The 18,660-nt window shown below is 38.1% G+C and overlaps 1 protein-coding gene across 8 annotated transcripts in view; it reads right to left on the bottom strand.

Moving 5' to 3' along the window:
- Mbnl3 (muscleblind like splicing regulator 3) overlaps positions 1-18,660 on the bottom strand; it is a 94,754-nt gene that overhangs the window by 44,422 nt on the left and 31,672 nt on the right. For 4 of the 8 annotated variants that reach the window (XM_051142530.1, XM_051142532.1, XM_051142533.1 and 1 more), the window contains exon 2: positions 11,014-11,897. The exons of 3 other annotated variants lie outside the window; for them this stretch is intronic. In XM_051142530.1, the coding sequence (XP_050998487.1) occupies positions 11,014-11,190 (177 nt within the window). In that variant the 5' untranslated portion in view covers positions 11,191-11,897. The remainder of the gene's footprint in view (positions 1-11,013; positions 11,898-18,660) is intronic. One more of the 8 variants, XM_051142536.1, reaches the window with a different exon arrangement.

Below are 18,660 nucleotides of genomic sequence, written 5' to 3' on the forward strand. Positions count from 1 at the left end.
TTCATTTTTTTTTCTTTTAAGAAAGGATCTCTCACTGATTTTGGAATCCACCAACTATGCTGGGTTAGCTGGGCAGCAGGCCCCAGAAAGCAACCTTTCTCTGCCTCCCAGCACTAGGATTACAAGCGTGAGCTACTACACTTGTCTTTTTATGTGGGTGCTGGGGATCCCAAACTCATGTCTTCATGCTTGCACAGTAAGCACCTTGACAATTCAGCCATCCTTCCAGCCCCACCCCAATAATCTTTAATTGAAAAATTGTTCTCTTATTTTTTGTATATGGGAGTTTTGTCTGCATTTATGTCTGTGAAGCACATTCGTGCATAGTGTTTACAGAAGACAGAAGCGGGTGTCAGATCCCCTAGAACTGGAGTTTATAGATGTTTGTGGATACTGGAAATTGAACCTGGGTCCTTTGCAAGAGTAGCCAGTGATTGTATCCACAACGAAATCCTACCAGAGCCCCAGTCTGAAAGCTTTCCTAAATGGTCACCATTGAATATGATTTTGAAAGATGTATTACTGTGATAATCCAATGATAAAGGGGTACACTCCTTCATTGCTGGCAGGAGTGTAAACTTGTACAACCACTTTGGAAATCATTCTGGCACTTTTTCAGAAAACTGGGAATAGGGCTACCTCAAGATGCAGCTATTCCACTCTTTGGAATATACTCAGAAGATGCTCCACCATACAACAAGGTCATATGCTCAACCATGTTCATAGCAGCCTTATTCATAATAGCCAGAACCTGGAAACAGCCTAAGTGTCCCTCAGTAGAAGAATGGATAAAGAAACTGTGGTATATTTACACTACGGAATACTACTCAGCTTTTAAAAACATTTTTTAATTGTCTGAAATTTGCAGACAAATGGATGGAACCAGAAAGGATCATATTGAGTGAGTTAAGCCAAACCCAGAAAAACTCACATGGTATATATGCACTCATAACTGGACACTAGCCCAAAAAGGATGTCCCATGAAAGTCTTCACTTACCAGGAGATTGGGATAGATGTGAGGACTTCCTATTGGGATTCTAGGCAAGGGAAGTATGGGAGAATAGGGAAATAGAAAGATCCAGAGGGTCCTAGAAACCCACAAGAAGAACATCATGACGGGTCAATCTGGACCCAGGGGAGTTTGGTCAAACTACTGCACCAACCAAGGACAATACATGCAGTAAACATTGAATCCCTATCCAGATCTAGCCAATGGACAGGCCATTCTCCAAAGTTGTGTGGAGAGTGGGGACTGACTCTGACATGAACTCTGGTGCCCCATATTTGACCACTTCCCCTTGGTGGGGAGACCTGGTGGCACTTAGAGAAAGGATAAGCAGGCTACCAAGATGAGGCTTGATGGGCTGTGACCATATGGTGGGGGAAGAGGTCCTCCTCTGTCACAGACTTAGGGGAGGGGAATAGGGTGAAAGAGGGAGAGATGGAGGAATGGGAGGATACAAGTGAGGGGATAACAATTGAGATGTAATCTGAATAAACTAGTTAAAATAAAAAAAGAAAGTAAAAAATTATGTCTTAAAATTCTTTGAAATAAAGTGTTTTAAAAGATTCAGTAACTGTAAATTAGTCCAAGCCATATAATTTCAGGTTGAAGAGATGATTCATGGGCTACAACAGATTGATAAATATGCACCCACATACCTTCATCTGCACTTCCAACACCCTTGCGGGCACTCTCCTACCAATGTCATAACCTGGTTCACACACACACACACACACACACACACACACACACACACACACACACACACACCATTTAAAAAATACCCTAGATTCTCACAGCTACAGAATAAAGCCTAGAGTCCTAACTCTGTACTGTCTCTGCGTATGCTGAAGACAGAACTCAGGACCTTGTACTTGCTAGGCATCACTCTACCAGAGAGTCACATTCTTCCTCATTCTTCCTCCTTCACTGAATTTTAAGCCCACTTCTTTCAAATTTAAGCTCTATTCTCCAGCCTGTCCAAATTTAACAGTCAACTTCTCAGACACACCGGCTTCCCCATTCTGACTTTGCTTAGCTTATCCCTTCTGCCTGGAATATCTGCCTATCGCTTCTTCAAAGACTATTTCAAACACCACTTCTTCCAAGTCTGTGTCTTTAACTTCTACATCTAAATATAATCCAAGTCCTGTCCTTTCTGTGGACTCTTTTAACTGTGAGATAATACATGGCTTACAGCACACAACAGAGCGGCCTATACTAAGAGGTCAATCTGAAGTCATATCTTCCATGATTTTATACTCTGCACAGTACTGTCTTCCATGATTTTGTACTCTGCACAGTACTGTCTTCCATGATTTTGTACTCTGCACAGTACTGTCTTCCATGATTTTATACTCTGCACAGTACTGACCACAATCAGTGTCTAACAAGTAAGATGTTTCAGTAAATGTTTGTTAAACCAATCATGTCTTTGGGAATTGAATTCATATAGAACTTCTATTGGCTATAATATGACTTTCAGCATTAAATAACCCCTGACATTTATAAAAATTCTGGTAAGAAACCACAAATAGTCCTCCAAAGTATCTGTCACCAAAGACTGTTGTTCGAAGAGAAACACGGGTGATAGGATTCTCATGATTTAGTTGAGGCCACACAATAAGTCCTTCTCAAAGCTGCTAGTCTAAGGTGACATTGTTTCTAAGTATTGTCACTTACTGATATCATGTCACATTTTGAATAGTTTAATGGCTACATATGTAATTCACCAAAGAAAGAAGCGTTCATGAAGACTGATTCTCAAGCTACCTTCAAAAATAACAGTATCCTAAGGTGAAATCTTTTCTTCAGTGGTATGTACTGGCAGAATGAAAATGTCTGTAGATTTCATGTTCTTCTCTTCCATTTGAGACTGAATTTGTTTCCAAAACTTAATTTTCTGTCTAGGGTTAGAAGTTGGAGCCTTGTGTATGTGAAGCATGTGCCTTATCAACTAGTGGCAGTCCCAACCCTCTGAGCTTACTTCCAGATAAGGTACTTTCTTTGCTATTAGAAAAAAATGAAGAAACCAAGAAACTTCAAAAACTACAAACTATGCTATCAGTGAAGCAAGAAAAATTTAAGTTCACTTAAGTGATAAGCATAAACATTAACAAAAGAAAAAACAACTTCTGCAGTTAGATGTTTGTGAAATCTTCAAAAGAAGTACACAGTGTTCTGGAGGCATTAAAAATCCTCAAATTGCTATGTTAGTGTCACTTATCTTTCACAAATAGGCTCCTGAACAAAGATTTGAAGACAATGTGACAATGTATTCTTAAAACAATCTAAACTCTGGGTAAAAGATTAGTGACAGTACAATGCTGTCTACACAAAGTATTTTGCTGCATAAAAAAGCCAAATAAATAGTGTGAACTCACAGAAGAAAAAAAATTCCAAAGCCCAAACCAGGGATGGATACCTATATTCCCAGCCCTTGGAAAGGCTAAGGAAGGACTACAAGTTGGACACCAATTGGGGTTACACAGTGAAACCCTGTCACCAAACAGAACAACAGAAAACACAGGTTATGAAAACAGCTCACTAGCAGAACTAGTGGCTAGCAGGCATTCGGCCTTTGATTCCATTTCCAGCCATGAAAAAGGCAACAACACAATCTGTGCATTTTTGCATGTAGAAAATTTAAAATATCATTACTATGTAGTTTGTTGGCAAACTGTGGCCCACAAACAAGATATGTCTTGGCTTAGGGAATTTGTTGTATTTAACACAGCTATATTTCTATGGGCTTTACACTTTTAAATTTCAGGACAATTTCCAGAGTTTGGAAACTCCCCTCACTGTCTATTCTTTACTCCAAAGAAGAAGGTTAATTTTTATTCCAACTTCTAGTGTGTACAAATGAATTTCAACAGAAAACGTCTATTTATAATAGAAAACATCCAGTTGAAGGCATTTGTTTAATAAATGCTTCTGACAAAGTCATAGCTGAAAAATTATTTAATGTGGCAATATTTTCTTTTTTAAAATTTTGTTTATTTATTCACATTACATCCTGATTGCAGCCCTCTTCCTCTGCTCCCACCCACTCTCATCCCTCTCGTCATTCTCCCCTTTCTTTATCATCAGAGAAGGGGGAAGGCTGCCTTGTCTGGTCTCAGTGCGAGAGGAAAAACTATTTCTAATGAATGGATGCTATAGCCATATGTTCTTTAACCAAATAACACACTAGGCATAACAGTAAATAGTACTGCACAAAATGTATCATAAACAAAATATCAAAATGATTCAGTCTATCTCTAGTGACCATGTGGTTAAATCCACACAGGGGAGATGGGTCAGAAAATGAAACACTGACAAAAGTGGAATCACTTACTAACTTTTTGTGTGTGGGAGGGGGTGTGGGGATTTTTGTTTGTTTTTCGAGACAGGGTTTCTCTCTATAGCCTTTGCTGTCCTATATTCACTTTGTAGACCAGGCTGGCTTTGAACTCATAGCCATCTGCCTGACTCTGCCTTCCTGAGTGCTAGGGATTACAGGTGGTGTGCCACCACCCCCAGCTATTTACTGACTTTTTAAAGAGAGCAACATCAAGACAACAAAACTTAACTTAAATGTATAATTACATCTGGCAGGAGCTTTACCCTGGGTAAAATAACTGTCAGTATAGGAATAAAAACACCGAAACATGCCAGGCGTGCTGGCCCACTCCTTTAATCCCAGCACTCAGAAGGCAAAGACAGTGGATCTATACTGAGTTCCAGAACCCAGACAGAGATACATAGAGAGAACCTCTATAAAAATAGTTATTAAATTAATAAAATAAAAGTAAAAGCAAACAATGTTGAATCTTCAAACAGGATTAGAAATCCGGTTTATACAACAATAATCACAAAAACAGATTTTTAAAAAACTCAAACATTGAATACACAGTTAAATAGACAGAGGAAAATGAAAAGATGACAGCAGATAGCTATGATTCCTCTAAAACACATAAATCTGTAAGCTGAAGATCAAATGACACAGGATTTAGAGAAAGAGTTGCTTTAAGGATGGTACAGGCAGAAAGTTCAATTCTTCAGGGAAAATGAGCAGTAAGCAAATGATGTTCTGGGCACAAAATCATGTTCCCAGGTTTCAAATGTACATAAGTACCTGGTATGCACAGTGCACAAAAATACGCTTTAGAAAAGGACAGTATTTGCAATGACGTCATATGGCTATGCTACTAGAGACAAAATTATTTCTGTATTGCCCTAACATGAAACAGTTTCTTTATAACCAAGAAGCTGACATAAAAGAAACAGTTTCATTTCAGATTTTCAAGGGAATGATATAATCAAAACTGTAATTAGCAAATACATTCTTGACCCTATCTTGAGTTATATCATCAGGTGCACAATTGCAACTTGGCTGCATGCAGGAGAGAAATGACACTGACATGTAAAACAACATTTTAAGTAATGACGATTAGAGTTCAATTAAAAAAAAATCATTTTGGAAGCTGCTAACTTGTATTCTGGGTTTACTCAAGTATTTAAGTTTTATCCCTTCTCAAGTCTCTGATGAGTTTGAAGACCAGATAGTTAGCTTTTCAATTAAGCTTATTAGGTTAAGGGTTAAGATGTTTTTAGATCAAGATAGATGTTTTAAGTTAATAGAGATGAGATATGATAGATATTAATCTCCGTTCAGAAATTTAGACCCAACAAGATAGGAAAGATGTTTACTTCAAGCTGGACAAATACAAATAGCCAAATCACTATGAATGTAACATTTATATAATTCCTGATTGTCTTGTGGTTCTTCCTGCTGTATATAGTTTATTTTACCCATATGTAATAACATAAATGTATATGTTAAAAGGAAACATAATAAAAATATTAGATAAAAGAATCCACTCTGAGGCTAAACAACTACTCCAGAATTTCCAGGTGATTGGTGACAGATATCATCAGTTGGCCAGAGCACTTTACTAGTAAGTACATAACGGCATCAGAGGGCATTATGAAAAACCAGCCACCAATGTGGTTAGCTAGCCTAACAATGCAGTGCTTGGGGGAAAAGAATGGACAAGGGAACAGAGTCAACACAGTGTTCTGATGCTTGGGGATGGAGCAAGCTATTGTCATAATGTTAGGGTACTTGGTAGCCAACAATATCTCCTTTCTGTTCTCCATTTTGTAATAAACAGTCTAAATGATTAACAATAAACTAAGTATGAGTCAGGCATGATGACTCATAGCAGTAATCTCAGCACTTGGGAAGACAAGTCAAGAGGATTGTTGAGAATTAGAGAATAGTCTGGGATGCTTTTAAGATCCTGTCTCAACACAGAACCCCAGCAAAAGAACTAGGCCTGAACCATACACTTTAATTTAAAAGCCTTTTTAATATTTTTCCATCTTTTCTTCTCAGTTGTAATAAAGACTCAAATGATTGGAATCATCAGCCTCTTCAGGTAACTTTGTAGTGATCTTGGGAAATTTTCTCTCTCTCTCTCTCTCTCTCTCTCTCTCTCTCTCTCTCTCTCTCTCTCTCTCTCACACACACACACACACACTAATTCTTAGGTTTCTTCATGTATAAATGGTAAACATTTCTAATTGAATAGTCTTTCAGCAGCTGAAGTTGATTTTCTAGTTTTGTTTTAAATGCTATGGACACAAGAACTTCTTTAAATTAATTATCTGAATCACTGAGCCTCTGGGAACCAGTTGGGGAAATGCAAATAAATCCACAATTCCGGAGTTTTGCTTGGTGTTAATTTTCTGATTTTGATAATTGTATTATGAGTGGAATGTAATACTAGAGGATTCTGGGTGAAGGGTATACAGGGAGTGTTTCTATTTTTTCTTACAACTTTTTTCTAAATCTAAATTTATTTCAAAGCAAAAGGTTCAAATAAACTGACGTTGTTTGGCTACTAATCATGAATTCATTCTGTATTAAAAAAGACTGTCATAAATGAAGGGCTATTCCTTCTTAAGGGCAATACTGAAGAAGATATTTCTTAAGAGAAACATTATTTCTATGACTCTCAGAAAGACAGGCTTTCCAGTGCAAGTAAGCCTCTCTGCTAGAGTTCATAAATAGTTTTGTCTTGTGTAATCCTCGAGGTTATGTTGCTAAGAGTCTGATGTCTGGCATATGGTACCTAAGCACAAATAGATGAGCAAATATTCAATCAAAATAGTCTTTTTTTGTAAGAAGCTGGAAATTGAACCCAGGGCTTTGACCATGATGGGCAAAGAACCACTGTGTAACAGCCTTAGCTCCAAAATACTTAAGTTTTCAGCCAGTGAAAACTGTTGTGACTAGTGGCTCTAAATATAGAATATATGGATCCTAGGGCCAGTTATTACCTACAAGGTTAGAGCTACATTTATATGTCTACATAACAAGGTTTATTTGTCATAATATCATTGTACTTCTAATCACACATGAAGTTTGAAGACATGGTTTTTTGTACATTATTCTCCTAGGTCTCATCATTTAGGAAGATATATGGATTGACATAATTATCTTCTGACTATCACTGTTCTTATAGCTTAACTACAAAGCAGTTGTTACAAATCTACCCAAAGTACTGATTATGACAGGTAGATATGATTGCTATTGATCTATTATAATGAAATACTGGTTGCATTTACTTATTTCCTGTATAGCACGTAGATGATCACATACTGCTTCAAGAATAGAATGGAAGATTCAAGATATATCTCATATTTTTGGTGCAGAGTAAGCTGGCTATGAAAACAACCACAAATAGACAATCTATTGTCAAATCGAAGAGGAATTCATTTGAAATGCTAATCTAAATCAATGACAGAATGTAATACCAAGGAAATCAGTACAGAATGGTTTACACAACACCAAAGGGAAGATTTGAAATAAATGTACCAAAAGATAAGACAATTGAGTTGAAAACAGCCTCACAGTAACATGACACATGACTTTTCTGTGTAGCTGAGAATTAGTTTACAGGTTTCATAGGCAAGATAATGCAACACAATGCATGACCATCCATTCAGCTCACTCTTCCTATGAGCTTCATTATGAGGGGAAAATAGGACACAGTGTCTATTGTGCCTATTATGTAGGGACAAAGAACCATCATCTGTTCAAGTAGCTAGTGCTAGTTGAATGCACATACACACACACACACACACACACACACACACACACACACACACATGCCTGACTTAAAAAAAAACCCATGGCTTACAAAACATCAAATTATTGTTTAATTTATTTAACCACCGATGAAAAAAATAAGACTTAGATAAATTCAATGGTGCTTCAATTATACAAATTCAAGAGGAACAACAAATGTGTCAGCAATCACTAAGGTATCTGCTTTGTGTGTTGTGCATATGATAGGAGTACAATCAACCTAGGTCAATTACCCTCATCTTAGGATAGCTTTCTTGCATATCTTGGATACACAACACAAAAAAGAGCCACAAAGCTCTTTTGTGTAGACTTGGAATTCTGATGAATGTGCTATCTAGGTGGCAAATTAAATAATTATGTAAATGGCTTTGTATATTTGAAATATTGAGGTTTTCATGAAAAGAAATCAGAATGGTAGGAATTATGCAAATCATTTTTATCTAGTGTGAACGGTCATCAAGTTATTAACACAATGCCTGAAATACTTCAAGGACAATGGATCCAGACGTGTATACAGCATATGAAAATAATTAAGTGATTTATTCTTATTTTCCCCAGTGTGTTTACTTTATAGTAAGCACTCTTATGCCTTTAATGGGAACACTGACCTGAAGAAGTATATCAAAGATTAGGGAGATGACACATCTTGATCGTTCTATGATGTCTAGAAAGACAGAATCTATAGTCCACGATGAATTCCCTATCACAGGGAATTGAGTAAAAAACAGAACAGTGATATGTGTAAATTGCAGGACTAAAATCACTCTCCTAGCAATGGATTTTGGCATATGAGCTCATAGCACTAAGTAATAAAGTCTACTTAAATGGAACCTTCTCTAATAGCTCCTAAGACAAACATTTCATTAATAGTAAGAAGATAACCTTATACTTGATTCACTTTGTAGTTGTACATTTTATTTGTTGTTTCTATTGTCTCTTTGGAATCTCTACAGACATTGTGAAAGTTAGGTAGTGAAGGGATTATGTATTTATTAAAGACAAAGTCACTCAATGTTTAAGAGCAAAGAGAGATGAAGGATCGGGGATTAGTGGGGCTGGGACTTTATTCCAGATCTCCAGAAGCAAGATGAAAAAGGGCCTAGTGCAATACCTGGACTTGCATGTGTTCTGTGTGAAAGGTGCCTCTACTTAACTAGCTCAGTGTTCTATTTGTTTCAAGGCCCAACTCAGCCCTGTAGCAGTAGACTGAAACTAATACACAGCATGAATAAGCAAAAAATGAAGACACAAATGAGTTCCTTTTAAAAAGAGGACTCTGGTGCCCCCTATTTGACCACTTCCCCTTGGTGGGGAGGCCTAGTGACACTCAGAGGATGGGTAAGCAGGCTACCAGGAGAAGACTTGATAGCCTGTGACCATATGGTGGGGGAGGAGGTCCTCTTCTGTCACAGGCCTAGGGGAAGGGAGTAGGGTAAAAGAAGGAGGGAGGAATGGGAAGATACAAGTGAGCGGATAACAATTGAGATGTAATCTGAATAAATTACTTAAATTTTAAAACAGAAACAGGGTCTTACTATGTTGCCCTAGCTGGCCTGCAGCTTACTATGTAGATCAGGCAGGCTTTGAACTCAACAAAGATCCACCTGCCTCTGCCTCCTAAATTCTGGAATAAAAGGTGTGTGCCACCAAGCTTAGGTAAAAATATCCTTTTTAGTAATTAGTTTTGCTTCAAATAACAACAGTTCAGGGTTTTTCAATGTTAGAAATACCCTTTGTTTTACCATAATGAGATTCCATTATTGAACTGGCATGGTTCACAATAAAACCTACAAACAAAGAAATAAGTAAAACTACACAGGTTTGTGTTGAACATCCCTAACTTAAAAAACTAAAAACTCCAAAATCCAATGTTCTGAGCACCAGTATAATGTCATAATTGGAAAATTCCATACATGATCTCATATTGCATTCAAAAACAGATGAACTAAAACACTAAATTAAAGTTACCTATGGACCACACACACACACACACACACACACACACACACACACACACACACACGAAGAGAGAGCGAGAGATCAAGGATATCTCATTATGTACATTAAAATAGCCCAAATCTGAAAACCTCTGAAGTCTGAAGCACTTCTGTTCCTAACCACAGCACCATTCATAGCGAAGCATTTGAAAGTGTATTCCGAGTAAACTAGCACACAAAGGACTCCACCTCTCATAGACAGTGCAGGTAGCAACAGCAATGTTAGTAAGGTGAAGCTGATCACGCTGACAGGCACGTCTCACGAATTTTTTTATATTCTTGTTTAAACCTGTTTCATTTGGCTGTAATCTCAAAAATCATTTCAAATACAAGATGGCAAACCTAGTAATTAAACAAAGAATCCATCCATACTTTTTGCCTCTCTGCTTTATTTTGGATATTCTTATCCTTACTTTAAGGTAACTATGAACAAAACATGAAAATAAATATATTCTCATGTTACACAGTCATTTATGTCCTGTATAAAGCACCTCACCTGCCCTCATATTTTGCTATATTTGGGTTTAACAAACTTGACAATAAGACTTTCTTGATACTTACAAATTACAAGTTGTTCAATTGTGCGTTCAAGAAGAAAATGTAGTGAAGTTAATTTCATCACAATATGCCTGATCTTCCCAAACAGTGAGGTTTTCATTTACATGCTCGGTCTGACATTATCCTCTGTGAGCTGACTGGTCCCAGACATTTATATCTTACTAATATGCATAATGAGCTATATCTTGTCTTAGACCAAGCAACATGTAATTTGATGATGTTATTAATTTTACTCTTTTCTAGCACACCTTCTTTTCAAATGTCTAGAAATCAACAACATTGAAGTAATTATGTGCATACACATGGCACTCACCTTTAGTGAATCAAAACAGGCCACCACACGGCCATTTTCCACATGGCAAACTCTTGGCGGATGGGCAAACCTGCACTCTGTATCAGCTCGAGAACAAGTTCCTCTCTGAAATTCTCTACAAACTTCTAAGGTCAGCCACTTGGTATCACGAATTAGAGTAACATTGACAGCTGTCATATTGAAAGCAAAATGGTAATTAAGTGCACCCTCTTTTGGACAATATGACTGTGGATGGTTCAAGGAGTCTAAGTGAGTCTGAGCCAAATGTGAAGTGAGAGCAGGTTGCTTTGGGGGAGCGCGTTTGTTAGCACTTAGGTTCTCACTGAAGCCAAGTGTGATCTGGTGAAAGACAAAAGGCCACCTATTAAGTCAATGATGTATCAGAAGAACCAAAAATCAAATCAGAGACCAAGTCCTAAGAAGGCGACTATAAAGGTTAAGATAGTGAATGCTATATTTTGTTCCTTTGCTGAATTTGCTTCAAATATCTGGCAGACATTCAAAAGAATTCTATGCTGACTAGTTGATGTTTTCAATTACTCTTACAAAAAGCATATGTTGCTGGCTGCCCTTCAATGTGTGGAAAGGTCTCAGATCAGGGAGAGAAAAGTCTATCTCCCCAATTCTTCGCTCTGAAGAATAAGCTTGGGAGGATGTTACAACCTAAAAAAAATCGTTTTGCAAAATCAAGGGGAGGGAAAATGACTAAGAAAACTGAGAATGAGAGAAAAAAATAAATGGGCAAGTTGCCGACAGTGAACTACAAGCACAGCGGGTTTTGTAGGGGCAGGAGTGGAGAAGGGTGTGTGGGGAGAGGGCTTGGAAAGAGAGCTCTAGAGTAGAATCCAAGCAGCAGAGTTTTCAGAAAAGGCACTTTTCAGAACCTGCAAGAAAAAAATAAATGAAATTAGCTAGAACACTACAATGCTACCTTTCAAACTGTAGATTCGGGAAGAAAAGTAACTGTATCCCATGTAAAACAGGAGGCAGCTACTCACTGACACTGCAACATAGGCCAGGCAGCTATGGCCACTGAAAGGGCACTTCCCAGTGTAGAGTTTCTCAGAGTAAAAGTGAGCAACTGCTTAGATACTGCTGGAGTGCAAAACCGGGCAACATCCCAGTTTTTTTTTTTTTTTTTTTTTTTTTTTTTTTTTTTTTTTTTTACAAATGATAGTATATTTTTGATAAGTTCAGGGTAAAAATTAATTTTGGTGTGCACTGTGCAGAAAATGTCATGACAGCCCCTTACAGATTCCATTTTTTTTTTTTTTGCATGTGTCTGGCGTGTAGAGGCTCCAGAAATCTGTCTTCAGACTAAACTTATCACTGTCTAATTGCAGCCTCTTTTGTTTGCTCTCAAGTTCAGAACACAGGAATTTCAGAGCAACGTAACTTGCTCTGAAAAATAACACGTGTGCATGGGAGACATATGAAACGGTCATGACACAACTAGCTGGAGACTCGCTTCGTATGAAGTAAAATGGACGATGGAAATAAAATGTGCTTTGGATTTTAGAAAACGCTTTGAACAGATAGGACTGTTGTTTCTGGGTGTATCCTTGGCCTTTATGAAAGGAAGATTTCAACACATACAAAAGGTGAGATAGAAAGTACTGCTAAGCAGTATGCTAGATATTATGGCAGCTTGAAGATTTGCGGTTATCCCAGCGTCGACCAGCAACAGTGGCAAGCAACTCAGTGGAAAAGATACATGCAAAGTGAATTTGCCAATGCCATGCCATGCATGCAACCTGAATAACAGTAAAGCAAGAGTCAGCTCTAAGTAGCCCATAAAGCAACTATCTTGGCAACTCTTGAAAAAACTCTTTCACTTAATTTTTGAAATTGTTTGTCTTTTCCATAGGCCAGAGGAAAGCCCACATCACTGAACTTTTCAGTTATCACTGGAAAAATAAATGCCACAGTGGATTTTCTCGTCCCTATCTGGAAAACCTAATGGGCAAATTGTGAATGTGAAGTTACAGTTAGTCACTCGATGCTGGGCCTCGGAGGACAGTGTGGGCTTTCAACAGAAGCTCCAGGACTCCACTCACTGCCCCGAGGGCCCCTTCACAATTCCGTCACTCATACGACCAACCATGTTCCAAAGGTTTAAAGATGTTGGGCAAATGAAAAATAGTATGTTGTAGAGGTTATGACAGACATATGATAGTTCCTCAACATGTCAGACATTGTTGTGTAACCTAGCACTTCAGTGCCTCAGTATATATTTGAAATCATTTTAAACAGCTTCAAATTTCGGCAACGTTCACAGAAACATTATTTACAAATCCAAAGTGTAGAATAAGTCTACTAAGAGATAAAAGGATGAACAAAATGTAGCATATATACATAACAGAATATTATATTGCCTTCTAAAGGAATGAAGTGTTGACACATGCTGTAACATGGGTGAATCTTGAGAACAATATAGTAAGAAAACAAGCCAGTTACCATGACTCCTTTATGAGACCTGCTTACAGGAAAATCCACAGAAATGGAAAACAGATAACTGGTTAATGAGCATAGGTACCTCCTTTTGGCATGAGGAAATGCTGTGACTTAGGTAGTAGTAGTTGTGTTTACACAGTTGTTAAACAGACTATAACCTATTTACTGAATTGTGCCTTTTATTATTATTTTCTGAGAAAAGGTTACTCTACATATCCCTGGCTGTCCTGGAACTCACTATGTCAACCAAGCTGGCCTTGAAATCACAAAGATCTGCCTGCCACTGCCTCCACAATTCTGGGAAAGAAGTGTGCTACCACACCTGACAAAATGTGCAGTTTTAAATGAATAAATTGGACAGTACATTAAATGTGGCCTAATAAGGATGTGCCTATTTTCAAGCCTAAAGAGACACAGCAACAACAACAACAAATATATATAAAGGAAAAAAAGCAACTCTACTGAGTAATGTGATTGGCTACCCCAAGCTTTATTTTCCTTACCTGAGACATTAAATCTCAGCACTGTTAGTTAATTAAATGAATTTCCAAAAGTAAAGCCAGTTCCCATATCGTAAGTGGCTTAGTATATTATGGAAAGCACACTGTAAGAGTGTGCTCCAGAGTGTATAAGTTTACACTCACACTTATTCTTACAATTAAATTACACAGGCTGCTTGAACATGTGTTAAGGAAAAATAACCACAAAAGTAATATTTTATAACGGTGCAGGGTTTGCTTTGAACATAAACAGTGAAGAAATGGAGAAATGTTTTTCCACAGAGGCCCATCACATCGAGACACAGATACAAATTATAAATTTTAATTTTGAACTTCCACAAATGAAAATTACAAACAGGCAATGGCCACCAGCCATGTATTCTATGTAACATCAGGAGTGGGAGAACAGGGATTTTGTTGTTGTTGTTGTTGTTGTTGTTGTTTTTCCTATGTGACCTTGGTTGGGACTCTGGCTAATTCCTTCACATGGTGTAGCCAGGGAAAATATTTGGGGAGCTGGCTTAGAAGAAATGAGGTACAACAACAAAAGGAGTTGATGACAATGTTGAGTTCTCTCATGCTGCTGTACTTAAAAGACTGCATAAAATGTAGGCTTTTATGTTTCTAGGACCCTCTGGATCCTTCTATTTCCCCATTCTCCCATGCTTCTCTCACCTAGAGTCCCAATAGGATGTCCTCCCCTCTGTCCCACTTTCCTGGTAAGTGAAGACTTTCATGGGACATATCCCTTGGGCTAGTGTCCAGATATAAGTGAGTATATACCATTTGACTCTTTCTGCTTCTGCGTGATCTCACTCATTATGATCATTTCTAGCTCAATCCACTTGTCCACAAATTTCGGGAATTCCTTGTTTTTAATAGCTGAGTAGTTTTCCATAGAGTCTCAAACTATGACACCAGCCAAGGACAATAGGGGAAGTAAACTTCAAACCTCTACTCAGATCAGGCCAATGGACAGGACATTCTCCACAGTTGAGTGGAGAGTGGGGTCTGACTTTCACACTAACTCTGGTGCCTCATATTTGACCACGTCCCCTGGATGGGGAGGCCTGGTGGCACTCAGAGGAAGGATAGCAGGCTACCAAGAAGAGACTTGATACCCTATGAGCATATACAGGGGGGAGGAAGTCCCCCTCAGTCACAGACATAGGGGAGGGGAGTAAGGGGAAAATGGGAGGGAGGGAGGAATGGAAGGATACAAGGGATGAGATAACAATTGAGATGTAATATGAATAAATTAATAAAATATTTTAAAATGTAACAAAATATATATAAATAATTATCTTTTTCTGCTAGATTTTGAAAAAAATAAAATTAGGCTTTCTTTATATTCCTAAAATCACCTAGTTTGGGAGACAGTAAAACTTTAGTCTCACTGCTTTATATCTGAGCAACAGGAATAGACTTTGGCCTTTTTGATTTAGAGTTCTCTAATGCAGAGCATGAAATTAGTGCATTTGTTCTTTTTTCTGTATTGCAGTTTCCACATGTTTGGATTGCATTGATCTTTTGTTCTCTCAAGAAGGCTGCAGTTTTTTGGTCGTTGTTGGGATTTTTCTGACATGCTGAGAATGGAACCCTAAGACTTTCTCATGCTATCTCAAAATACTCCGAGGCATGAGTGATAGCTGAAATATTCTGATGAAAGAAAGGAAGCCCATAAAGTTAAAGCACTTGTTTGACATGACTAAGCTCGGAGATGTTGAGCCATGACCCCAGGCCGACTCTAAGTCTTGTGCACAGCTCTCCGCAGAGGACATTTATCTCCCCTGGGAATTTCAAATGAGGAAAGCTAGTCATTTTTGTGGTATACTTACGCTTCCTTCACAGCATTCCATTCCTGCCTGGTCTGTATCATCCCTTTCATAATATCCCCAAGTTGTGCTGAACCAACATATATCCAGGATCTGCTCCGTGCCAGGCACTGGTGAGGATGTTGATAAGATCTCTGGCTTTGTGGAATTTCCTATATTCGTTTAGATAAGGAACTAATGTAAGACCCAGCGAACTGGAGAGATTATTTTGGAGAGTTAGTGAAGGGTTGGAAGTAGACACTAGGTCCTGTGAATTCGACACAAGCTTCCAACTCACCATAAACAGAACACCAGGTATTGTGGTTTAATTAATACTCTTAAATTCACCCTTAAACGCTCGCACAGAAGTGAGTCGTGAAGAGAAATAGTGAGAAAGTATTCACGCTAAGATTTCTTGCTGCCTAGATTCCTCCTGGAGAGGATTCTACTGCTCTCATCTTACAGATGGGGAACTGGAGGCTGGGACGTGCACAACCTCACGTAGCTGCGAGTCATTAATGTGTACAACCTCACGTAGCTAAGTAGGTGATAAAGCCGTAGTTCTAGCCCTATGACTCCGTAACCAATATTTTAAAGCACATCAAGATACCGGGTTCTTTCTTATAACACAGATCACATTTTTCATTATTCTAGCTGACGGCACAACTTTACTCTCTCTGTTAAGCTCTCTGATAGTAAAGAATGTGGCCTCTCAATATTGCTGCCTTTTGTCCTGTTATCAGAATTTTAAGTACGGTTGTGCTTCTAAGGCTTTCCAGTTTGAAGGATACTAAGGTGGCACAGTAATTTAACAATAGCCTATAAGCTGTACCTTGCTAGAAAGGAATTTCATCACTCAGCACCTTCTAAGTATCAGAGCTCTGTCTACTTCTCTAGGTTTTGAATCCACTGGAACAGTACATTTGACTATTTCCTCAAAATTATAAACTTCAAAATAATAACCATCTATAAGACCACTAATTAAAATATAAGGAAATACACTGCATATACGAAAAGCTCTCCAGTAAGTGCATCTTTTGAAAAAAGTGCACTATACTTTTAAAGGCTACCTTTTATTTTTCATAAAAAATTATCACACATACAAACAAGCAAACAAAAAGTAGGAAGAACTATTTCTGTTGAGTTGAAAGAAGCAGGAATGTACTCCAGAAGGAATGCAAGCTAACTACCATCAGCTGCTTCTGTCCCGTTTGCCTACGTTCTCCTTATCTGCTCCTTTTCTCCACTCTGTCTCTCCAAGCCAGTAAGCACATAGAAACACGGCCAATGCCTACGTAGTTCCAAAGACCACAAAGATACAATGGCTAAGGAGGCACTTTACATTATTTTTCTAGGACTCCAGAATGAATAATGAATCCAGCGTTTTCTTTCTTTCCACTTTTAGTTTTCCTTAACATGTGTATAACCTCTGAATTTCTTGTGGCCATGTATTTTGGCTTTACAAATACCCAACACACCTGCCACACAGTGCTTGAATTGGCAGGCTAACAAGAGTTAAAAGCCTTCAAGGACTCACATTTGCTTCAGGTCCTTGTTTTGTGGCCCAATACTGCACTCTTTAGGGCACATTGGAAATGCACAGTGCTGCAGATGGAGACCTGGCTTTCTCAAGCATCCTAGAAAACACTCAAGCCTTCTGTCCAGATAAAGGAGACTATAAAATAAAAGATATTTCACCTATGTGCAGAACATTTTCAAAGATTTTTTTCAACCTTTGTTGCATTTTTCCACAGTAGCCCTAGGTTAACAAAAACTACATACCTTTTTCCAAGTAGCAGTTAAATTATTGTTTCACAAACCCATTAAATAACCTCCTTCAGTTAATATCTATGGTCATGGAAGAAAAAAAAGATGCAATGCTTTCTCTTGACCATTACTGTTATAATACATGATACTCAGTCTGTCGAATGTTCTCATCTTTTTATGAAGTTATGTGTACTTCAAAATATTTATTTATATTTAGTGTGTGAACATATGCATGTAAATGTGCCTGCCATAGCCCACATGTGGAGTTCACAGGACAAGTTATGTTAGCTGATGCTCAATTTTAAAAAATCTCAATTGTTTATAATGAGGAACTCTTTTTAAATGTAGACAAATTTTCTACTGGCATTTTCCTCTAAGCCCCACATTCAAAATAATAATTAAAAACTATCAGATAATGTTTATTTATCCTATGAATTTTATAAACAGCCCCAGTACTTCACTAATTATCTTGCTTTGCAGTACTGAGGACTATACTCAGGTCTTCTAAGATGCTGTTAAGTGTACTACCATGAACTGAAGTCTCTCTGGTTTAAATGTGAGTCTTGTAAGAATGGTATTTGTCAGCGAGTTACACTGAGGTAGCATATAGTGATTTGGCAGCATAAAGAGGTCTGTCACTACACTTAGGAAGCAGCCAGTGAGGGCCTCTCTCTGAACTCATCACAGCATTACAGCAAATGAATGGCATGTCTTAATCTCAATAGTTAGCATCCCTTCTTTATTAGGAGCACTTAAACAGAAAAGATACTGCGCTTGAAAATACTGGTAGGCAGCCAGAAATGGTGGTGCACACCTGTAATCCCAGCTCTTGGGGAAGCAGAGGCAGGCAGATCATTGTGAGTTCGAGGCCATCCTGGTCTACAAAGTGAGTCCAGGACAGCCAGGGCTACACAGAGAAACCCTGTCTAGAAAAAAAAAAAACAGAAAAGAAAAAGAAAATATTGGTGGATTCTCACATGTACGTTCATTTCAAAGACCAGAGCTGAACTTTGTAGTAGGCATGAAGGGAGATCCTTATACCTGAAGTTACTATTTCTCGAGGCTCTACGTCACACATATGATGAAAAGATGTGCCTACAAATCAGTTGTGT

The sequence above is a fragment of the Acomys russatus genome, chromosome X (genome assembly GCF_903995435.1).
Source record: "Acomys russatus chromosome X, mAcoRus1.1, whole genome shotgun sequence".
Lineage (NCBI taxonomy): Eukaryota > Metazoa > Chordata > Mammalia > Rodentia > Muridae > Acomys > Acomys russatus.